The sequence below is a fragment of the Aethina tumida genome, chromosome 1 (genome assembly GCF_024364675.1).
Source record: "Aethina tumida isolate Nest 87 chromosome 1, icAetTumi1.1, whole genome shotgun sequence".
Lineage (NCBI taxonomy): Eukaryota > Metazoa > Arthropoda > Insecta > Coleoptera > Nitidulidae > Aethina > Aethina tumida.
In genome coordinates this window covers 62684543-62708967 of record NC_065435.1, presented here as the reverse complement: position 1 = coordinate 62708967, position 24425 = coordinate 62684543, and the positions used below count along the sequence as shown (strand labels likewise).

At 32.0% G+C, this 24425-nt stretch overlaps 6 protein-coding genes across 7 annotated transcripts; 3 read left to right on the top strand and 3 right to left on the bottom strand.

The window, feature by feature from the left end:
- Positions 1-124: 124 nt before the first annotated feature.
- LOC109605662 (VPS35 endosomal protein-sorting factor-like) lies at positions 125-4967 on the top strand. Its single transcript, XM_020022260.2, has 13 exons — positions 125-204; positions 263-365; positions 416-595; positions 644-803; positions 861-1191; positions 2303-2479; positions 2529-2706; positions 2769-2938; positions 3010-3292; positions 3346-3489; positions 3564-4080; positions 4134-4678; positions 4757-4967. Exons 1-13 carry the CDS (start codon positions 182-184, stop codon positions 4847-4849), a joined length of 2904 nt encoding a protein of 967 aa, XP_019877819.1. The 5' UTR covers positions 125-181; the 3' UTR covers positions 4850-4967.
- On the bottom strand, positions 4859-8637 carry LOC109605683 (flap endonuclease 1). 2 transcript variants are annotated; one of them, XM_020022280.2, is made up of 6 exons: positions 8496-8637; positions 7779-7970; positions 5783-6198; positions 5559-5726; positions 5281-5499; positions 4859-5229 (listed from the first exon to the last, which is right to left on the bottom strand). In XM_020022280.2, the coding sequence occupies exons 2-6, from the start codon at positions 7858-7860 to the stop codon at positions 4972-4974; spliced, it is 1143 nt and encodes a 380-aa protein (XP_019877839.1). In that variant the 5' UTR covers positions 7861-7970; positions 8496-8637; the 3' UTR covers positions 4859-4971. The 2 variants fall into 2 exon arrangements, with proteins under 2 accessions (XP_019877839.1, XP_049817964.1); XM_049962007.1 differs by lacking the exon at positions 8496-8637 and adding an exon at positions 8030-8103.
- On the top strand, positions 8544-14621 carry LOC109605671 (cullin-1). The gene is made up of 11 exons (XM_020022271.2): positions 8544-8864; positions 10486-10704; positions 10827-11081; positions 11142-11435; positions 11661-11924; positions 12303-12482; positions 12536-12685; positions 12739-12857; positions 12912-13133; positions 13189-13408; positions 13462-14621. The coding sequence occupies exons 1-11, from the start codon at positions 8544-8546 to the stop codon at positions 13540-13542; spliced, it is 2325 nt and encodes a 774-aa protein (XP_019877830.1). The 3' UTR covers positions 13543-14621.
- Positions 14622-15189: 568 nt separating this feature from the next.
- LOC109605456 (sentrin-specific protease 1) lies at positions 15190-16569 on the bottom strand. Its single transcript, XM_020022029.2, has 2 exons — positions 16432-16569; positions 15190-16070 (listed from the first exon to the last, which is right to left on the bottom strand). The coding sequence occupies exons 1-2, from the start codon at positions 16552-16554 to the stop codon at positions 15258-15260; spliced, it is 936 nt and encodes a 311-aa protein (XP_019877588.2). The 5' UTR covers positions 16555-16569; the 3' UTR covers positions 15190-15257.
- Positions 16570-19511: 2942 nt separating this feature from the next.
- Positions 19512-20077, bottom strand: LOC109605607 (splicing factor 3B subunit 5). The gene is made up of 2 exons (XM_020022199.2): positions 19946-20077; positions 19512-19889 (listed from the first exon to the last, which is right to left on the bottom strand). The coding sequence occupies exon 2, from the start codon at positions 19881-19883 to the stop codon at positions 19626-19628; it is 258 nt and encodes an 85-aa protein (XP_019877758.1). The 5' UTR covers positions 19884-19889; positions 19946-20077; the 3' UTR covers positions 19512-19625.
- A 142-nt stretch (positions 20078-20219) lies between these two features.
- Positions 20220-24273, top strand: LOC109605592 (N-acetyltransferase ESCO2). Its single transcript, XM_020022182.2, has 4 exons — positions 20220-20454; positions 20662-22321; positions 23507-23665; positions 23724-24273. Exons 2-4 carry the CDS (start codon positions 20669-20671, stop codon positions 24057-24059), a joined length of 2148 nt encoding a protein of 715 aa, XP_019877741.2. The 5' UTR covers positions 20220-20454; positions 20662-20668; the 3' UTR covers positions 24060-24273.
- Positions 24274-24425: the final 152 nt, after the last annotated feature.

Here is a 24425-nt window from a genome sequence, read left to right as displayed (position 1 = left end):
TGTTTGTTTGTTACGATATTCCCCATATAAACAAGCAGACGGAATTAATTGCAGAAAATTTTTTTAAATAAATTTGCCATGTTGCCAATTTTATCATTAATTGACACTGACAGTTAGTCAGACAGGTTATGTTATTGTTGACCGACTAACATTAAAATTAAATACATTAATTTATAACACAATGGCAACAAATTCAACAGAATGGTTATTCTTAGATTCACATTAATTTCCATTATTTAATATTGATTCATTACTATTTTAGGAAGTCTTTTATAGACTCGAATCAGTTTTATACAAACGGTTTTACTAAAGGAAAACAACTACCTAAATTTTTAGTTAACGATCACCCCTTAAAAAATGTTGTGGTGAGTACACTAAATTTAACAACAAAATATAAATTAATAATATGGTACAGGTTACAGAAAGGATTCCAAGACGAATACTTGGGTCACAGCCCAGTACAGGCAGAACAACACCAGTGTCAACTCCAGCATCTATATTGGAGCCACTTTCTCTAGCTCTGAATGGCTTAGATCCACTAACAGAGTTTGCACTGCAAGAAATGGATCCATTATCAAAAATGGCTGCAGAAATGGTATGAAGATGAGGGAGGCAATATTATGTGTAATGCTTGACATTTTAGGATAGTAATGTGGGAAAAAACAATGTGGATAAATCTAAAACAGACTCTCTAAAAACTATTATGGAGCCTTGGTCATCTAGAAAGGCTGCAATTTTAACTAAATTCACAACCTCTGAAAAAATATCAATTGTGACTAGTTTTTTATCTGAGGGTGAAAAGGGTACATTTATTTCAAATTTTCTTGTACTTTATGGTAATATTATAAAAATCATTTTAGTTGTTGTAAAAGCTCAAAGTACACCAGTTGATAAAATCCAACACAGACTTGAACAATTGGATTATTTTGAAGAGGGCTCACAGAAGAAATTAGATCTATCTCAGTCTGAATATATTGGTAGAATAGAGCAATTAAATAAGGAGTTGGTAATTGCTTGGAATTCAGAGCAAAGAGTAAAAGCACTAAAAATTGCAATTCAGTGTGCTAAATTACTTGCAGACACAGATGTATTGCCCTTTTATCCCAGCAAATTTGTATTAATCACTGATATTCTAGATATTTTTGGACAACTTGTATATGAAAGACTAAGAACAAAGGCAGAATATTTCAAGTAAGTTAATATACAATATTATTCTTTTTATTTATTTTGGGAGAACATTAATTACAATTACAGACAATAAATATTGGAATAGTCCTGTTATGAATATTCTTATAATAATTTCTAGTATTCAATACTGTAAATTTAAAATTAAATAATGAAAACATCCTAACAAAAGACATTTAGTCAAAAGACATATAAAATGTAAATGCATGCTATTTTATTATTTTTGCTTCAATTATTTTTTATATTATTTAAAAAATAATTGATTATTATTATTTAACAAATAAAAGACTTATTTTATTGTCATATCATATTTCATCATCATTTTGCGTGGTACCCTTTGGCTTTAGAACTGCTTCATATCTCTTGGGCATAGATTCAATCAATTTATCAATTTGTCTCTGTTATATTGTATACCAATCCTCACACAATTTTTCAAATAAATCGGCCTTGTTTCGTATATTAGTACCCCTGATTTTGCATTCAAGAATTTCCCACAGATTCACAATAGTGTTAAGGTCGGGTCTTTTTGTCGGTCACTTCACTACTTCGACCTGTTCCATTAAAAACCAATTCATAACCGATTTTTGGGTGTGTTTTGGATCGTTGTGTTGAAAGATATACCTTAGGCATTATTTCAAACAAATGCGGCTCTAAAACATTACTAAGGATGACTCTATAAACGTACCGATCTATACAGTGAATTGGGTACGCAGTACCAAGAAAAACTCGTCCATACAATCATAGATCCTCCTCCATGTTTAACAATTCGCTTTATGTATTTTTTATTCAATTGTTCACCATTCGGACCATTATAAATCCCAGATAGCCTAGATTGGTTCCTAGCGGCGGAAATTTAGGTCGATGATAAGAATGGATAGGTCTGCCTGAAGATTTACCAGGTGCTAATATACCACTTACTCTATATTTCCGAATAATTCCGAAACGACTTTGGGATCCTGTTTAGAACATCCTATGGACGAAATGTGCTGTCTGGGTTTACACAAACTTTATTCATAACATTCTTTATCACCTGCACCAGCACTTGCATTTCACGAAAAAAGTAGACTTTTCCAACTACACATATACAATCAAACATTGAAGATTACTTGAATTTTAGGCCTGGCTCTAAAACACCAACGGCTTTGCCTGAAGATTTTACTCTAGATATGGTGCCAGAATCGGCAAAAGAGACTTGTTTGAATTGGTTCTATAAAATAGCCTCAATTCGAGAACTCGTGCCAAGGCTTTACGTCGAATTAGCTCTTTTAAAGTCTTATACTTTTATGTCAAATACGTAAGTTAATACGATGTTGTTTATATAGATATTGACTAGTTCTTCTCAGTGAACTTCCAGAAGCTTTATTGCGAATAACTGATATGATCCACGGCATAGGAAATCCTTTAGTCGCTGTGTATGCCAGATGTTATTTATGTAGAGTAGGACTTAGTGTATCTGGTCCTAATGCCAACAATACATATTTGTACAATAATTTTATAGGTTTTTTGGACACGTATTGTCATGTAAGAATCACCGTATCAGTGGTACCATGATCTAGATTTGAACTTACAAACATTTGTTTCAGTTATTCAATAGAAACGTTTCGTTGGAGTTAGTTTTACAAAAAATTAATATGGGCACGTATATGACATTGTATACTCCCGCTCTAGACTATATTTTGTCGACTATTGCTTGCGATGCAAACGAAAATGTTTTAAACGATTTGTTAAATAAAGCAGCCAAATATGGAAATAGGTAATAATTTCAAGAGTCAAACAAAGAAAACTGGTATAGAAACATCAATTTTAAGAACATTCCATTTTTAGTTCTCTTATAATAAACACGATAATGTCCGGATTCAAGCCATCTTTTATAAGTGAAAGAACCGTACAATTCTTAGATATGATAGGTAAATGTAGGGATGACGGAATCCCTTTATATTTGCTCCTGAGAACTTTGGGATTATGTATAACGGTTTATCCTCCGCCTTCCGAACAACGAAGGCAAATACTCACAACTGTATGGAAGCAGATATCTTCTATCAGAGATCCCGAGGAATACATTTTGTGTTCAGAGGCTTGGGTGCCTTTCGTAGTACAACATTTTGCGGTAAGTTGTTTAACATTTACCTGAATATTGTTATATATTAAGATTATTTTAAGACACGAGAAGTCAATATGGTTTTGGGTGACATTATAGATCACTTAACGCCAAATAGAGCTTATGAACAATATTATAATCAACTTAAATTGATTGTACAAAGAATTTTGGCACACATACAGGATTTTGAATTGTTGTTAGTGATGGTAAGTCTTATTAAACTAGTATATAATTTCAATAAATTCTATATTAATAATGTATATAATAAATTTTATAATAGGACAATTTTCTACGTTTAATCGATCTATTCCAACAAGAATCTGTACGAGTTGAAGTTTGCAAAAGTGTTTTAACACTATCCAATAGCGATGTAAAGACGAATGATCCAGTAATAACTAATGGTTTGATGTTTTTATGCAGTGTGTTGCACGATTCGATTAATGCCCTTACTCCTGAAGACGAATTCAAACAAATAGGCGAAATTCTCTGTAATATTGTCAGACGAGTAGATTATGGCCGAGATTTTGAGCAGCAATTAAGCTTTTACGTAGAAGCACGTGGCGCTTTTTCCAATGTCGATGTCGTGCTTGCCGAGTTGGTCCAGTGTGTCAACACACTATCAGTAAACACAAGGCAAATCATAAAAGGGATTCATACGAGAAAGACCGGAGATTTCGTTAGGGCTTGCGCTGCGTATTGTTTCATTACAATTCCTTCTATTGTAAGCGTAAAAACACGACTACAATTGTATCTATTGTCTGGACGGGTTGCCTTGTTTAATCAATGCTTAGGACAAGGTAAGAGGTTTTGATGCCGCTTGAAATGTACCTTAATCAGTTTTTTTTTGTAGCGGATGCTTGTTTTAAGGCGGCTTTTAGTATCATTCCGGAATTGCAAGATGATACTGGAAAATCTGAATTGTTCCTATTGCCCTACATAAAACAGTTTTTATCCACTTTGGTTGTTGTTCCTGACAATCCTGAAAAAGGTGTTCTGAACTTGACCAGAATTCTCTTAAATGTACTCAGAGGATTTGAATGGAACAAGCAGAATGGCTCTTTAACATCGATCTATATTTCTGTTATAGATATGTTGTCAACAGTGTCTCAAGAGGTGTATCCATATCAAATTGACAAAATAGAGTCTAATGACGGACTGTATGGATCGGATCCTAAATTTATTATGGAAATAAATAACCTGTGTTCCATTCTAATTGGCGAAATTTTAAACCAACTCAAAGAAATCGGACCTTGCAGAAAACAGTCGCAACTAGCTGTAGAATTATGTATACGAATAGCCACTAGAGGCGATCTGACTTCAAAAAATCTGGTGACTTTGGCAATTAATTTGTGGAACCTCAGTATAAAAAATGGTCATGCAGATATTAAATATATGGTAAGTATTTTTATTCGTTTTTAATCCCATTGTAATTATTTTTTTGTTAATACAAACATTAACTGTAATGTTTTTAAGATTCGCACGAGGGAATATTTCAAAAAAATTTCCGTCTCCCGAGACAACGCTATTCTACAAAGTCTTGTTGAAAAACTCCCCTTGCCTCAATAAAACTTGTGATACATTTATTACTTTTTAATATTATACGTAAGTTTTTACATCAGATCATTATAATAAAGAATATAGGTATTAAAGAAGTATAAAAAAAATAAACATCACAATAAACATTCATATTATTTCGGTCTTCCCCTTCCTCGACCACCAGAAGTTTTTCCTCTTTTGTTAGGAGTGTTCTTCTTGTTATCTTCGGACTTCCTTTTCGCCGGAGTTGTGGACAAAACCTTAAAGAAACCATCTAACCTTCCTTGTGTACTTCCACTTCGTGATTTCATAAGTTTCTTTACGCCATTTCTCACTCTTTCCTCATTGAACTGTTTTTCCCCACACAAAAATTTAATCATACCTTCCTCATCAGGATCAGACCATTTTAACTGAAAAATTTAATGTTTAATGACAAAACTAATGATCATTTAATGGTTTACCTCAATAGTCTCAGGATCTGTAACCTCAGGCTCTATGAATAATTTCCTAACAATATCTAAATTCCAGTTTTCTGGGGGAGGATATTTCTCTTTGTCAAGGTTCTTTAATATATCATCGATATTTTTATGTTTTTTCATCAAATCAAACGCCTTTTTAGGTCCAATTCCTCTGATACTATCTGTATAATCGCAACCCAATAATATGCAGAGATCTATAAACTGTGAAGTAAAATGAATAATAAATGACGGGTTTTTACAATAATTTATTTTCTTGTTACCTGTTTTTGGTCGAAGTTAAAACCGTCTAATACTTTATCCAAATGTATTTCTTGAATGGGCATTTTTCTAGCTTCGCTGAATGTTAAATGTCTCAATAAAACATTGGAGCCGAACGTTAGCGCATCCATATCCTCAGTGGCCGTTGCAAAAACTTTTCCAGCTTTCACCTAAATATAAAAACAGTAAATCCAATCTTCAGTTGCTGAACACATGGAAAACTCACCATTGCAGCGCACTGCGCTTCTGCTTCACACGGTGCATCGATGTAAGGTACGCCCATCAGTGTCAACAATTGTTTACATTCCTCTGCGTGGGCCTTGGTAACTTTTACTAACCGTCTGCTAAACTTATCAATATCTGCTGCATCGCCAGCTTCGGTAGCCTTATCCAAGGCCTTCTGAGCTTCTTCCCTTTTGGCGGCTCTTTTAGTCAATTCTCCAGTCTTGAGATCTGGAGGTTTACCATCGAAAACGTATACGGGCTTGATTCCGTTCTCTATTAGGCGAATTGTGCGGTAGAAAGTTCCCAATAAATGTGATGTAGTTTCACCGTCCGCAGTTGCCATTTGGCCTTGTTCGTTTCTTACAGCAATGAGAAATTGATAGAGACACATAGAAGCGTCGATCGCCACTTTTCGACCTAATTATAAATAAAATCTATTAATTTCATCGGACTGGAGGGACCAGGCATGAAAAAATAGGATCGTACTGATCATATTCATTTTAATTGTTAAATGAATCATATAAAATACTGCATTGAAATGGAATATTTATATTTGCTTAAATTTAAATGTAATATATAAAACTATATTACATTTTAATTATAATCTGTAGTTTGTAGTGAGAATTATTTCGTTTAAATACATAAGACATAAACATAATAATGCACATCTAAATAGAAAATAGTTTGGGACATGAATCTTTTTAATCAAGTCTTCTGGGTACTTGGGTGACATTTAATCAGAGTTTAGTTTGAGAGTAACCTTGCCAATCAGGCTAGTTTATGCTAGTTAGATACTTCTAATTTACGAATTCCAGATATTTGTATAAAAGAATTAGTTCCCATATTGCAAAATTATTTTTTTTAACTAAATGGCGAATTGGGCTTCTACTGATCCAGTTAGCGGCAGCATGTCAGAAAAATGGACCCTATCAAATCCGCTCAGAAGTAAGTTAATTATTGAGCATATATTTCCAACAAGAAATTTTTTGTTGCAACAAATCTGGTTAGAAAGAATGCTTCCTGAAACTGTTTATCACATAAATACAAGTGTATATTGACTTCAAGTAATACCCGCTTAGAAATTCCATTCACACAGATGAGAGAACATGGAGGCACGTTAAATTTTTTTGTAATTGTAGAGAAATGATATGAACATTACCATTATACGTCTTCCCAACTAACAGTTTACTAATTAAGAATAACTTTTTCATAGTTTTTAAATTTTAAGCAACAAATTCTTTCTTTACTTTTATAGTATATCAATTTTCGTTAACGAATCCTCTCTACAATTGGTGCTTGAAGAATATATGGAAATTATACAATTATACATAGTGTTTCAACTACAATAGTTATGAGGTGATCTATTTGTTTACATCTTTCCTCAACAATTAAGTATATATGGAATATATTTTGCATAAACTGACTTTTTGGTGTATATTTAAAAAGGGAGACTACTTTAAAAAGCTATTAACATTTTGAATTTTATGTAATTATAACTTTCGGTGTACATGAAAAATTTCAAAATCTGTGAAATTGTGTAGTTATAAATGGTATTATATTTGCATTTAATAAAACCTTATGTATATTAAATTTTAAAAGATGTCTACAGATATGTACTTATTATTTAAATCAATAAAAAAAATTAAAATTGTTAAGAACAAAAGAGACAAATGAAATATATAATTTTTATGTTGTATTATTTAACCCATTTTAAAGTTTTATGTTAAAACAACAGTATGGTTTTTATAGTTAGTTAAAAGGTAAGAATGCAAGAAACTAGTCAATATTAACAGTGAAAGCAACACTATTAACTTATTTAAGTTCTCGATGCATCAACAAGTCAAATCATTCCAGAATATTTGAATACTGTAATGAGTTATTATAAAGACGTTTTACTTGTAGACGTATTATACTTTACATTTATTCAATAACATTCAACTGTGATACAGAAAAAGAACAATATAGGGTCTGTAAGATTAATTGGCATAGTAACTTACCAAAATAGTGTTTTAATTCCATTTCTTTGATAGCATGTGGTGCCACATCAGCTAAAAGCTTTGAAAAACCTAGAATACCCATATTTGCGATTTATAAACTACTACTGAAATTCTTGTTGACCAACTGAAGCTGATACTTGGATTACGTCGATTCAGGTTATGTTTCCCGCCATATGAACAGTGTGAACTTTGCTAGAATAAATTTTAAATTGAAATATTGGAGTGATAAAAATTCCAACTGTTTTATTTACTGTGATTGTTGCAGTTTATGGATTTTATAGATTTGTGTAATAAATTATTTTGTAAAATTAATTATGTAATTTTCCAGTCAGGCCAACTTTCTGTATTAAACAAGTGGCTAACTTCCCTATACAAATCTGTCAATTTTTGTGATAACTTAAGAAACAAATATATTATTAAATTTAGTCCATACGTTATAAAATAATAAAGTTATCGCGTTATATCAGTTATTTGTACATACGGTGTAATATTTTGTTATGTTATAAAACAATTGGTAAGTGAAAAACAACAATAGAATAGTTATGACTACAGCTCATTACAAACAAAAGGTGAAAGACATTTCAAAATAACGTTGAAAAAAACTTTCTAAAACGGGGCAGTCTCTATTTTTGACTATTAAAATTAATCAGATACCCATTATTAGTTAGGTAGCTTCTTACCTAATTACACTTAAACAATGATCTTCCATGTACTTACCAGCCAAAAAAAATTTTAGTGAACAATTTCATTTGTGGCTTGAAGGAAATGTCGAGGAGCCAAATGGTGACAGGCAACAATACAGGAGGCTTAAAGCAAATACACTTGGACCAGATATGGGGTGACCTAAACGCTGGAATCCAACATGTATACAACTGGCAGGCTATGCCAAAGTCTCGCTATATGGAACTATACACTCATGTTTATAATTACTGCACCTCAGTCCATCAAGCCAATGGCAGAGCATCATCAAATTCTAGTTCTAAGAACAAAAAAAATATGGCTGGATGTGGTGCACAACTAGTTGGGCTTGAGCTGTATAAACGATTAAAAGATTTTCTAAAGAACTATCTAGTGTCTTTATTGTCTGTAAGTATTTTTGCTGAAGGTGTGTTTGAGTGGTGGTGTAATTAGATTTATATGTTAATGTTCTCCCTTACTGTTTTAAATGTAGTGAAGGGGGTACATTTATTGTTTGCATGGTCAAAATCCAAATTTATTTTTAAGAACTACACCTGAAAACGAATATTGTGTGACAAAAATGATTGACTGGACAGGTTTCTTGGAAAATGTTCCAACTCTTACGTACTGAACTATACTGCACTTGTTAATTACATTTTCAAGTTTTTTTGAATTTATCTTATTGGAATAAATTCAAAAAGAAATTTATTTTAAAATGCCTAATCATTTTGGTATGTTCAGGATATTATTGGAGGAGATAATCAAGAAAACGCGGAGTGAAAATAAATAATAACTGCACTATCAAAATATGTTTATCCTATGTAGCATGATGTATTTACACACCAGAACATTACAGAATTTTAAATGAAAATGAAATTAATAACACCTACCTCAGAAAGTAGTACTTCTAGTAAATCATTTTTTATCACATGATAGACAAAACAAGACTAACATTCCAACATATACAAATAAAAAATGTTTATTGAATATTAAGAAAATAAAATAAATTGTTTTAATAAGCGTTGATTTTAATTTATGTTAATACTTTCTATGGTACTAAACAGATAATGTTTACCTTAATCACATCAGTATAGAATCCATAAAATCTTGGAAAAATACGAGACGTATTTACTATCCAAAAATATCAGCAATAATTCATGTTTATATTATTCCCTTAAATTATAGTGGTAAAATTAGAGCAAATTTAATCTACTTGGGATGATCCTGAGACACCCTTTATGTCATTGCGTCATTGCAAATACAGTTAGGGGCCTGTTAGGAACTGTTTAGGGCCGTCACTAGAAATCAGTGTGTATTTTTTCTTTCTTCAGTAATACGGGCAGTCACGGAGATTAAATTCATGGTATTACTGTTCCCATACTGTGGTACTAAAACTCACCCTGCACAATTTTCTCTGATTTTGCAACTTCATTAACTAGTTAAATATCTAAACGACATTTTTAATCTACCATATCTCATATTGTTTTTTAAAAAAAATTGTATTCAAAATTACGTCTGATATCAATAAATGTTCATTAAGCATTATAAATAAATTTTCTTACACTGAAATTTTGTTAGTTAAATTGACGTCAAACTATAAATCAAAATGATTTTCAAATTGTAATTGTTACATATTTGTCAGAAATTTATCTTTCAATTTTCTCTGTTTAAAGTTCATCAAGTTTTTTCAGATTGACAATTAAAATAAAATTACAATTTTCAAACGTTTTGGCGACATCATATTATGTTTCAACTTGTTTTTATTAACGGTTTGGTAATAAAAATTGAAATTTGTTATGCTATTTACCGAGGCAATCATCAAATTAAACGAAAAGTAAAACAATTTCTAGTATTAAGTAAATATAAAATACAATAGTAAAACACTACTTCAAATTTTATTATGAAATCACCCACTAGATGAGAGAGAGGCATTTAGATATATACGCATATGAACAAGGAATTAAATATTTTTATTAATGCTTTATAGAATGTTAAGGAAAAAGAATGTTTTAAGAATGAATTATTAAAGGACGGGATGCATCGTATGGACGAAGACGTACTCAAATTTTACACAGTGCAATGGGAGGAGTATCAGTTCAGTTCTAAAGTGTTGAATGGCGTGTGCTCCTACCTAAATCGTCATTGGGTTAAGCGCGAATGCGAAGAAGGGCGCAAGGGTATTTATAACATCTACCAGCTTGCTTTGGTGACCTGGAGGGACCATCTTTTCAAGCAACTCAATAAACAGGTACTGTTGTTTTATTTTCATTTAAATCTGATTTACCTTTGAACCAGCAAGAACATGTTAAGTAAAATTTCATGTCAATTCAAATTTAAACTAGCTTCAATTGGTTTTGTTGATTCGTTCAGGTGACCAACGCTGTGCTGAAGTTGATCGAGAGAGAACGTAACGGCGAAACGATCAATACACATTTAGTGTCGGGAGTGATCAGTTGTTATGTGGAATTGGGCCTCAATGAGGAGGAACCGGGCGCTAAAGGTCCCAATCTTAGCGTGTACAAAGAGAGCTTCGAGAACGTCTTTTTGGAGGACACCGAACGTTTCTATACTTCAGAGAGCACTCTGTTTCTCGTAGAGAATCCCATAACTGAGTACATGAAAAAAGTAAGCAGTTACTTATATAATTACGTCCACTCCTTTATATCACAAATTTTATACGTCTAGGCTGAATTACGCCTGTTGGAAGAGCAACGTCGCGTTCAGATGTACCTCCACGAGACAACACTGGATAGATTGGCGAAGACATGCGAACGAGTGCTTATCCAAAAGCATCTGGAGTTGTTCCATTCGGAGTTCCAGCAGTTGCTCGATGCGGATAAGGATTCCGACCTGGGTCGCATGTATTCGTTGGTGTCGCGAATTCCGGATGGTTTGGGCGAGCTAAGGACTTTGCTCGAGCAGCATATTGCCGCTCAAGGTTTGGCCGCCATCGAGCGGTGCGGTGACAGTGCTAATAACGTAAGTGTTATTTTAATATACGTAATTACTTTATGTTAAATAAAAGTTTTATCCTAAGGTAGATTTATACAGTACAAATTACCGTTATTCTTCTTAAAACCATTGATTCGTTTTTATCTACTTGTTGACGCATATCATGTTGTTTCTACGAGGTTGTTAAAATAATCATTTCTCTTAATCCGAAAAACATCCTTTGAAATAAAAACGAGCTCAATTTCCTTTAAGGATCCTAAGGTGTATGTGAACACAATCCTAGAAGTGCACAAGAAGTACAACGCGCTCGTACTTGTCGCGTTTGGGAATGACAGCGGTTTCGTGGCCGCGTTGGACAAAGCGTGTGGCCGCTTCATAAACGCAAATGCGGTCACCAAACTGGCAAACTCGAGTAGTAAGTCTCCCGAACTTCTTGCCAAGTACTGCGATCTGCTCCTCAAAAAGTCGAGCAAAAATCCGGAAGAAGCAGAACTCGAGGATACACTTAATCAAGTGGTGAGGATACTATTCAAATATTATTCCTAAGTTACTAATATATCGCCATGAGAAAATCTTAATTATCCATTGCTATAAGTAAGAAAAAAGGAGACAATACATGTATGTACATTGGGACTGACACATGCTGAGCCTGACCCAGAACGTCGACGATCTGTTTGAAGCTGTCGGTATGCGGCGGATAATTGAGATTTTTCTAATAAGGCATGTATACTTAAAATTATCAACACAACTATGAACATCCCACTAATCATAACTATTATTACCCGTACTATCTTACAAAAAATACCACATTCGACATTTAATGGTGGTTATGATGGACGAAGTCAACGTTGTATTTATTCTGAGGCATTGTTGTAATTGTGATTATTTCCTTAGATGGTCGTTTTTAAGTACATCGAGGACAAAGACGTGTTTCAGAAATTCTATAGTAAAATGTTGGCCAAGAGACTTGTGCAACACATGTCGGCCAGTGACGATGCCGAAGCTTCTATGATCTCTAAGCTGAAGCAAGCTTGTGGTTTCGAATACACATCCAAGTTGCAAAGAATGTTCCAAGTAAGGAAAATTAAAATTAGTTTATGTCTATTCCTGCATCATTGTATTTGCAGGATATTGGAGTATCCAAAGACTTAAATGAACAATTTAGGAATCACTTAATGAAGTCAAATGAAACGTTAGGAATCGATTTCAGTATACAAGTATTATCATCTGGATCGTGGCCTTTTCAGCAATCGTTCACATTTGGTTTGCCGTCTGAGGTAATTGTGAAATAATTTAAAAAAAATCGCTTGATTCATATTTTTTGTTATAGCTCGAACGAAGTGTACATAGGTTTACAAATTTCTATTCTGGTCAGCATTCCGGTAGAAAATTGAATTGGTTATATAATATGTCGAAAGGAGAACTGAATACGAATTGTTTTAAAAATAGGTAAGTCAGTTTTCAATGTCCATTATCTCGTCATAATTTTATGGTACATTTTAGGTACACTTTGCAAGCTAGCACTTTTCAAATGGCTGTGCTCCTTCAGTTTAATGTATCAAAAAGTTGGACAATAGCACAACTAGAAGAGAATACTCAAATTAAAACCGATTTCCTCATACAAGTTATTCAGATATTGCTTAAAGCGAAACTGATAACTTGCGAGGATGATGAAAATGATCTTAGTCCAAGTTCTACTGTAAATTTATATCTACATTTCAAGAAGTTAGTATTAAATATTGTGTGGTTTTTACGTTTCAACATTGTGTATTATTTCTAGTAAAAAGCTCAGGGTTAATATAAATATTCCGATGAAAACTGAACTGAAACTGGAACAGGAGACCACCCATAAACACATAGAAGAAGACAGAAAACTGTTGATACAAGCAGCAATAGTGCGAATCATGAAAATGCGTAAAGTTTTGAAGCACCAACAACTTGTAGCTGAAGTTCTCAACCAGCTGTCGTCTAGATTTAAGCCTAGAGTTCACATAATTAAGGTAAAAAGTTACGACTCACTAAAACCATCATAACATTTGATGTTGTATTTCAGAAATGTATAGATATTCTAATAGAAAAGGAGTATCTGGAACGAACTGAAGGACAAAAGGACACCTACAGTTATTTGGCATGATTCAAATAAATGTGGCTGTTTTAATTTATTGACTAAAAAACAGGTTTGTGATTGTGCAGATGTGAAATGTATAATTGTAAATATCCAGAATTGTATTTGATTCATTAAAGTAAAATTGTTAATAAACGATCATTTACGATTCATTTTTATATCCACGTTCAATTTAGAAATTGGAATAGTTTTCATTAACCAATATTATTGATCTTATATTCTCATTAATTTTTGTGTTTTCGGTTTGTACGAGTTTTTTAAATTAAATAATAAATCAAGAGAACAAGGACTAATAATATTTGGTCAGTGATTCTTCTATAATGTATCACAGTACTTGAGCAAAAATTGGAAAAATCAATATTTTATATTTCAATATGTATATATTTACAAATAGAAAAAAATGGATGGGAGTTTTAAATTTTTATGTAATTTGACAATAAACGAGTAGGTTATCCTAAATGAACCTGCACTTATACCACCTAAAATTTGTGTGGTTCTGTAGCGTCCGTACTTATCCACTTATTAAAATGCCATGTCGATATAGAATATCCAATGAATGCTTTAATACGAATATTGTCTAAATTTACACATAAATATTTGCAATTTTTGCTCATTCTGTAGATTTACCTTAATTACACACTGTACATTGTTAAAATTATATCATTTTTAATTTTAATAAAGGATGTGACTAAAACCGCAAATGGAAAATTATTAAATACAAATACACTGTACATTTTTCATTGTGTTATAATTGTTTATGTATTTCCTTAACTGTTAATAAATCTCTATTTGTGATACTTTATATGTGTATTTGTATTATTGGTTTCAAATCCATGACATGTCTATAAAAAAAATTCAAAAACACTTTTTAAAACACTTTTTTACAGATGTCGTTTGACTGAGTAATAATTTATCTTGCTTAACATGTTAATTTTAAGAATACTTTAGGTTAACACTTGTTTTTTGTACAGTAGTTTAGTATGATTTTTTGCAATTATTACCAATTTGTGGTTATTTGACTTCTTAACCTGGCAAGTTAAGAAGTCCTTGTATTATTTTTATTGATTAAAATCTGTTATACAAAGTCACCTATTTTTTATTAGTCATAAAAATAATTTTATAGAAAATATTCCATATTTTATTCGCACAATCCTAAACATTAAATTAGTTGATTATGTAATTGAAATATTTCCAGAATTCTAAAGAAAATATTTTATTTAAATTATTTAGAATGGGTTGTAATGACTGAGAAGAAAGGATGTTTAAAGTTTTTTAAACTGAGCGTCTCATTTGCATTTGACGGTGTTATATAACTGTTTGGTAGTTTCCTAGAACGAAAACTTGTTTTAGGGAATTTTTGTATCGAAAAAAATTAAGAAGAAAACGTCAGATAAAGGAATTGGGACATAAAATATTGAAGAATACAGTCATATAATGAAGAAACACCCCTAGTGACACTCAAGATGGACTTGATTAGTAGAACTAGGCATGAGAACTGAACAATTCTATTACTTATATTTAATATTATAACTATTATTAGTGAGTATTAAAATTCATTTTATTATATATTATATTTTAAAATACATTTATCTTGATTAATATCTTACCATTTTAATATTAACTTAAATAATTCGAGGTACAAATAAAACCAACATGTACTACAGATAAGGTTTATTATGTAGATCCGGCATGTTAATGAGAGGTTGATTTAGTTGTGAACTATTTCATTCTAGAAGATCGCCTGTCAAAATTTCTACAATCATTTTTTGCCTTAGGTATGGTAAATCAGCTTGGCAAAAAGCAACTTTGCACTCTCTGGTTATAAACTCTGCAACAGAGCAAATAACTACGCCGCAGTCGCTGCATGATATCGCACGGTCAATATTATAACTATACATAGGAATTAGATGTGTTCTTAATTGTTTCTTTTTTTTATCTGAACTCTCAAATCCCAAGTAATCCCTGATTTTTTCCAGGTATTTTGTATGACTGCCATTGTAAGTGTCATATGATTTGATAACTCTTGTTATAAAATCAATAACAACCAGAAACCAATGATTTCCTCTCCTGACTGGTATGCATATCAACTGGAAGGAAAACAGATCAATATCTTTTGTCCAGTTTTTCACTGATTCATAGCCTTTCTTGGCATACAGTTGGTAAAATTTCGTGTTCATACAAAAAACACTTGGAAGATTTTTTTTGTACGCTCGTATCATAATCAACATAAGATAATAATCTATAATTTTGTCCTCTACCCAATGAATCCCCTTCAGAGAAATTATCTCTTTTCTTTGAAGACACCAGTTATATTTTTTGGCAACCGTGTCTCTGGGGTTGCCCTCAAATGATTCATACATCATTTTTAATTGTTCTGGGCTCAGTTTCGGAAATTTGTACCGTTCTTCAGGTGGTGTGGGACGGAGATTCTTACTAAGTGTTTCTCTGTTGGCCGATTCAATCGCTTCGTCGTACAGGTCCATCAACTGTAATTCCGCTAAGGAGAATCCCATGTCGAAAATCGACGACCCTCGAGACTGAAGCAAAGAAAATTACGTTGAAGAAACAAGGATAGACGAATGGATGGGACAATTCATTTGTTGAAATGGAAGTTTTTTGTTTCATTCTCGATTTTCGCAGACGTTCATAAGAATTACAAGTAAAATATAATGATTGAAGATATTATTAAGAACTCCATTAATGACTTACAGACAAGTTCAGAAAACGACAAATGACCACATGTCATTAAGTACCATTTTAAGAGTACTTGTACGACTAGAAGATATTGGTAATGTTCATATACAAAGAGTTAATTAACATGGCATATTATATTATTAATTTGGCATTTGCCAAATATGTTATGCCGCATGTTTTAGAAAGTGTAATAATAATACGTACCATGATGCCTCCTGCAGAACACCTAAATACAGATGAATGAAATAAAATGAATGTAGACAATTTCACTTGGTTTAAGTTCCACAGCCCACTTGATTTTCGTCTTGAGCGGGCAAGCGCGCACATGCGTAGTATGCATATGAGAATAGACACATAGTCATCCTGGCTATCATCACATCCAACACAGTGGCGTGCGACTATGATTTTTCAATATATTTATAAATTAATCTTCCAATGGTGGCGTGTGTTTTATTTTAATTGCTGCTGACGAAGGGGTAGCGTAAATTAACTTTTTTTATTAAAATGTCTTTAGATTATATGGTGGTTGAATATATATTTTATGCATATCAGTTATAAAACTGAAATCACTTTGACCTAGTGTGCTAACAGGTTGCTAGATGCCAAAATCTGCAGCAAAGAGCAGCTGTTTTAGAATCGCATAGTTTAATTAATTTATAGCAACGTTATAAGACGGCTATTGTTTTTAATAAAAAATATAATATACCAGAAGTAGAATCGAGAATGGATAAGTCGGAGATAAGGGGACTCAAGAAGGATTCATTCAGTGTATCATGAGAAGGATTCGGTGTCATTTATGAATATGTTAAACTCATATGCCAAATTTATCATTTTTAATTAAAAAGTGTTATCTTATATTGATAGGCCACATGAACAGTAATTTCAATTCGCCCTTATCAGAACAAAAATATAAATAATGATGATAAAATGAGTCAAAAGACTGGACATAAACGAACGTTAGAAATGGAAAAAGGATGTTAATAAAATAATATTAGTAGAAATATTATTGAACAATATCTGAAATTATGTTTACCTTGTCAACTAAAGAAAAAGGGAATGGTTACAAAGCCATTACTGTCCAATCAGTTTAACCAAAGGGGTCCAGTTGATTTTGTATATGTAATCAGAAAAAGACGGAGAATTTAAATTTATATTAAATTATCAAGACCATCGAATTTATGTTTCTCTGACTTTTGAAAACAAAATGAGATTTTGTATAATTATTTGATAATGGCAGGGAACTTAGCACATATGTTTGAGACAATAATTATTAATGGAAAACCTTCCGAGAGTGAGGGAACTGTGGAGACAATGAATCAGGACATTAAATGAATGAAAATAACTCGACTAAATGGTCTGAAGGTTTATGATTTGGGCAAATTAAAAAAAGGTCCTTCCAAAGAGGTATTCAAAGAACTCCTTACTGAGGCTTTATTTAGAGTTTCCATGATAAATGACCTTAAAGACTCTGACATAACATTACAAATTGCAAGGCGAGGAAGATATAGAGAAATTGTTATCAGAAAATGAAAGTGAATTTATAACTTGGAAAGATATTCCTTTAACGTTATCGTCAATGCGACAGATTTCTGTTAAGAAAACTAGGTCTAAGCAAAGGTTTATAAAATGTGACTACATGGAACGGTGCTAAAATTTGTGTCAACTAAAATAAAATGTAATAGTAAATGTCATGATATTTCATCTTGTAATAAATAGTTTACTTATACTAAAAATTCCATTTAAGTTATAGGGTGTTTCTGATGTGAAATAAATGTTATTTTACTTAAGAAGTATCGTTTTTGTAATTGCAATCGTACCTGCTAAAATAAATTCATAATCGGTACTTGAGTTTACATTGCTCAGTTCGCGTATGCAGGAGTTCTTTAAAACTAAAGGGGATATTACTCATTTGTGGAGAAATACTTCTATGAAGCATATCCCAGTATGCTTAATCGAATTTAAGTTTGGATTATGCAAATCATAGTAAAATCTCAAGTGTCGGTCATCTAATTTATCAGATCATACGTTTTCACTAATAGCACCAGTAAATGGAAGGACAATTGGTTGCAGAATGTTGTTTAAATATTGCCTTTAAAAATCTATTTGGAAAAATGAGTTCAGTTCTATAACCAATAATTGTACCATCCCAAATAAATCATTATTGTGCTACCCTTATATGCAAATCCTTCTTGAACTTTCTATATTTCCAGATCCTCTCCGAACTCGTTCGACGAAAATCTGGATGAAAACTAAATAAGGATTCGTCGGTGAATAAAACTGTCACCCAACCATTTTCAACCCAAATTTGAAAATCTTTACACCGTTCCAATTTTGCCTCTAGTAAGAAATGGGCATCTTATTAATCTTCCAGAATGTAGATTTGCGTCATGTAATCTGTTTCTTACAGTGTCTCGATTAACGTCTACGTTATATGCTTGTTGTAACCTATCAACTTAGGTACTGTAAGAAAATAATGACTTCGAGCACTTAATGTTAAGTATTGATCCTGGATTCCGTCCACGACCTGGATGATGTTCAGTCGAACTACCACTTTCTCTAAGGCGACTCCTCGTTATATAGTGTCCATGACCTGTAAGTTGTTCAGTTGGACTATCCGTTTTTCCGAAGCGCCTCTTCAACCGACTAAAGACACTTTGGGAAACAATAAACCACTCAGCTACATCAATTTGAAACTGTCCCATTGATTGATTTAATTCATCCAATGTTAAACTTCGTCATTCCATCTGAAATCCATAATTTTGATACAATAGACACTTAACAGTCCTGTAAAATGCAATAAATCGAAACAAATCGTCAATGTTTGAATAGTTAAGTTGCAGAAACCAATTAGGTGTCTCTTCAACACTTAGGAGGCTGCTTATAGGCAAGGATTCTTTTTTATTTATAAATACATTGAGATTATTCCATCAAAAGTTAAGAATTATTGCTGCTATTTCATGCAGAATAAAACAACAAATTGTCCTAAACACCTTTTTAATATTAGTAATTTACTATTGAATTTTAAATGTAACATGTTGCTTGATTTCCTTGTTCGCTGATCATATTATTTAACTCAGTTAACTAAATGAAACAACTTGTATGTTAGTTGTTATTGCTTGATATATTGTAGAAAATATATGATACAAAAGAATTTCATCTCAGATTATTCAGAATTGGTAAATTTGTTGTAATATAAATCTCAATGTTGCTACTTTTGTGGATATATAAATTATCTGTGTCACTTTATCATATAATAAATTGTGGTGTTAAATTATACAACAATATTTCTTGTAGTCTGTATCTTTGTATTTATTTATTTTTAAAGATTGACTATTGATTTACATATAAAAACATAAATATTATATAAAGTGAAACATTTATATATCTCTTATTTATATTTAGTCCTCTGGCTTATCTGGTGGTGGCCCACAAGGCTGTAGCATCTTTTCCATCAAGTTAAATCTCACTCTAGCTTTAGCTTCATTTTCACAAACAGCAAAGTAATTCAGTAAATCTGGATGGCTTAAATAGCTGGAATAACTGTCCCTGTGTTGATTTACTAGCCATTCGTATTTTGTTGTGTCTGCATGGCCAGTTCCAATGTACTTTGACTGTAAATGCTCTAGTTGACTGTGAATATTATACCGGTCACCCATGATTTTCTAAAACATAATCGAATTGTTCAATTAAATATTTATAAAATATTTGTGTTTATTACCTTTTGTTCGCTGTAGGGCGATGCTCTGCTGTTTACTATTTAGCACTCTATAATGGTTTGTTTATTGATGAAGTAAGTAATGCTGTACAAAAAGTTATGTCTTGGTCTTCTTCTTCTGCATATTAATAAGAGTACGTTCCAAAAATATCATGATGGTTAAATAGTTTTTATTGAATTATCTTAGGAATATATACAGATACTTTATTTAAAAAATATTGAATACACTGAAATTTATAGTGATATAATGTTATGATTTGACGGTGTTTAAAATATAATTTTGGTAAAGTTCGTTAATTTTCGGAACACGCATTCCGTTGAACCAATGAAACCTCTTGAAAACAGATCGATTGTGACATTTGGCGCCAGCGGTAAATAAACCGAAGAATTCATAACGAACATGTGTGTTCGACTGTTTGGCTTGTGTGTTTTGGGTGGTAGGATCATTTATGGTGTGATGAAATAAGTTTCATAGTGCAGTGCGATCTGCATTTATTAACGGAACACCATAAGTAAGTACAATAGATACATAATGTAGTTAATTCTGCACAACAAACGAGATTAAATTATATACTTGTTGCATGACCTATAACCTTCTATAAACATAGTAAGTTATCAAAATATGGACTGATATGGATATTAGTTAGTAGTTTTATAGATTAGTGCAAACTATTAGTTTTTGATTAAATTGTAATTTATTTTGGGCTTGAAACTTACAGTTAAACAATGAGCGCCCTGAAGATATTAGAAAACTGCAACACTAATGGAAAATCGCCAAGGTTTTCAGAGAGAAGAAGAGCCTTGTTTCCTTTAAACCCTAATGAGACCTGTAGTGAAACAGATTCTGATCTGGGTCATATGAGTCCTTTAAAATCTGATTCTTCAGATAATGAAGATGGATCTTGTCACAGTTTTGATCTCAAGTTGTCTCCTTCTAAAAATCTCTCTTTACCACCCAAATCGAGTTGCATTGGGGATTATGATATAATAGGTATCATGGATGATAATATGTCTGACACTGTGTTTACTCCACAAAATCGAATGGTTGAGTTTACTGAATCTATGTCTCCTTTATATTTAAGCCCTTTTGTTAATGTGCTTTCACATGCTTCTAAAAAAACTTTACTAGACACCCCATTAAAAGGTTCCCCCACAAATAAACTTAAAACTCCACATGACTCGAATTCAGTATCAAAGGTACCAAAATTAATTCGCAAATCTCTTCTAGATTCTGGATTTGAAGAAACAAGTAAACGTAAAATTTTGGATGAAAGTCCACCTGATAATTCTAAAATTGCGAAGTTAGACCCTGTGGGTCATTCAAAAGTTCGTACTGCTCTGTTCCCAGATGATCAAGTAACTTTGCCTTCAAAGCAATTTTATTCAAAGACTTTAGACAAATTACCTATTCTCCACACAAATTATACCATGAAGCCATTAATAAAATCCACATCACGTCGTTCTTATCCCACTAAAAGGAAAAATAAAGGAGGAATTAATGCAGGTGTAAGACATAAGATTAGAAAACCCAAGCAAAGAAAGCTGAGCGCAAAACTTGTCAGAAAAGCTATTACCATATCCAATGATCCAGCTCTGCAACAGTATTTAAAAGATATGAAGGAGATAAACAATATACATACTCATTTAATTGAAAACAAGGAAAATATTAATATGATCAAGCCCGTAACCAAGAAGAGAGCTTGTAGTCCAGAACCATTAGAAGTTAAGAAATTTAAACCTACAGTTGAAGAAAATTCTACTTCTGAACTTGACGATTATGATACAAAACTTCAGGAAACACGTATTGAAATTGAGGATGCTTTCAATTTTTCCGCTGAAGATGATGATATATCCCCAAATATAGACGATATTATTACTAGCTTAAATGCTAATCAAAATTCCCCTGAGAAGAATTCCATTGTTCTACAGGCTCACGATTCTATCACACAATCTCAGAATTCCATTCAATTGCATAACCCTTCCGCTGAAACTTCTTCCATCGCCAACATCTTATTGTCTCCAACATCTCAAATGTGCGACATGGCTTCTGGATTGGCTCTGAATAGCCCCAAGAAAGTAAAGAATCTCACCAATCTTCTCGAAGAAATACCTGTGGAGAATATATCCTCTGCGCCCAAGAGGCGCTTCGAAAAGTTGTTCCCGATGTTCACAACATATAAGACGGCTACAGCAGAGAAGAACAAATCGGTAAAGAAGATTAAGAAGACCGGACACGATCAGATGTTATTGGATGCCGGGCAAAAGAAGTTTGGAACTATTCAGTGCAAAGAATGTGATTTTGTATATCTTGTGGGAGATTCTGTTGACGAAACGATACACAACACCTATCACACATCTACACATTTACTAAAGTTTCACGTAAGTTATTCATTTGTATACGATTTGTCTAGAGGCATCCCCACTAACACTAACTCTAATATTAAAGCTATTAAAACTAAAATAGGCATACTAAAAAGATTTTAAAAGAAATTGTTATAATTTTATCCTGGAAACAATTTAAATCTTAAAAATTTTATGTTGTCAGTCTATTATTTATTATCAGTTCGCGAACAGAAATTTCATACATTGATATATGATCCTAATTTAAAACTACTTGTGAAAACTCCAAAGTCAAAAACAAATTATTTTGTTTTAGAGATGAATTTTTTCTCATAAATTGATTTACAAAAATTACGAATGTTTAATGTATTCAAGAAAATATATAAAACCTTCTATGTACATCTTCATGCAGGAATCATTAGAAGCTCCACTCATTTTTTTTTTTGTTTCTATTGAATTAAATGGATAAAATTAAACCTCATCAAATTTATGTGTGTTCTTTTCAATTTCCAAACTTTACTGGTTCAAAATTCGCATTTTTCGTTTGGAGTCTAATGAATTTATCTATCTGTGTCAAGATGATGATTTCGGATTTCTGATAAGAGTAAATTATACCTGTTTTCTCTTGAAACAGTCAATATTTGTTCATTAGTTTTTTCGCAAAATTTCAGAGTTCAGAAAAATCCTATATATTCTAAATTATTTTGTTTTATCTATATAGATCTTGCAGGAATGTTCTTCGATTTTCTTAATAATAAATTATAATCACTCATTAATAAAAAAAGCAAACTAATAATAGTTACATGATAACAACTATACTGGGATGTGTAGTAAATAAACTGCATAAATTTAATTTTAAAAATGTATATCAGTCTAATTTATGCTAGAGGTTTTTGAAATATTTCCCTAAGTGAAATTAGCATATTTAGTATTTGAACTAACAGCTGTTTCTGGTAACTTAATAGAATATTAGGAGAACACATACTTCTTATATATTATTGGTTATTACCGCCAGAAGATTTAGAAAATTTAAACCTCTTGAAGAAGTTGTCCCAGGAATCCCATTACTAATTGAAGAATGAAAATATATTATTAATTGCTTTATCTTTTTAAATATATAATATCATACACTCTTGAAAATTATAAAAAATAATTTGTCAAATTAAATTACTCTAAATAGCCAGTTTTTTTGCAAAAAAAAATCATTTACATTTGTATTTGCAGGGTTGGAAAAACGAGAGAGTGGTGACAACCACAAGCAATTTTAAAATCGTGAAGATTATACCAGGTGATTCAAAAGTTTGGTGGAAAAAAGTAACAGAAGTTATGAGTATTGTTGATAGAGAACTTGGATGTACATTCTCTACGTATGACGATACTCAGGTTCGTACTCATGACACAAGAATGTTTCTGTAACCATTAATGCTTTGCTTAATTTTAGGTATACTTGTACATTAAGAACAAAGTGATTCTGGGCTGTATTTCTGCAACACCAAGAGAAGACGCGTATAAAATGCTCTCTTCAATAGAAGATACCGTAGACATGTGCTCATCGGAATCCTACCCCATTAAATGCTGCATCATGAAACTGTGGGTGCACGCCAATCACAGGAATAACGGAATTGCGAGAGATCTCATGAACTCGGTCAAAAGAAACTTCATGTTTGGTAACATATTGGAAAATAATGACATCGCTATGTCTTCACCCACGATGGCAGGGAAGAAGTTCGCTGCAAAGTATTTTAAAACTTCAAATTTCCTGGTCTGCGTTTCGTAAAACGACAAGTATTAAATATTCCAGTTATTTAGATTAGTTAAGTTACATCCACATTGCAGTACAAGTAGATTAGTCTGCCTACATTTAAGTTATTGAATTTGTTTATTTTTATAACCTTTTGTAATTGCCATACGTATATCTATAGTTAATATAATATGTTGTATTTAAGATCTGATTAGATTTATGAAAGAATAAACGTTTGTATAATAAAATATATATTGTATAATTACATTCTCCTTTACTGACATTAGACAGTTATATTCATTACATAATTAAATATTATCAAGTATGTAATTATTAAAGTATTATGTGAATATAAATATTTAAAACTTCTAAAAAATAGTATATATAAGAGTTTATGTTTCA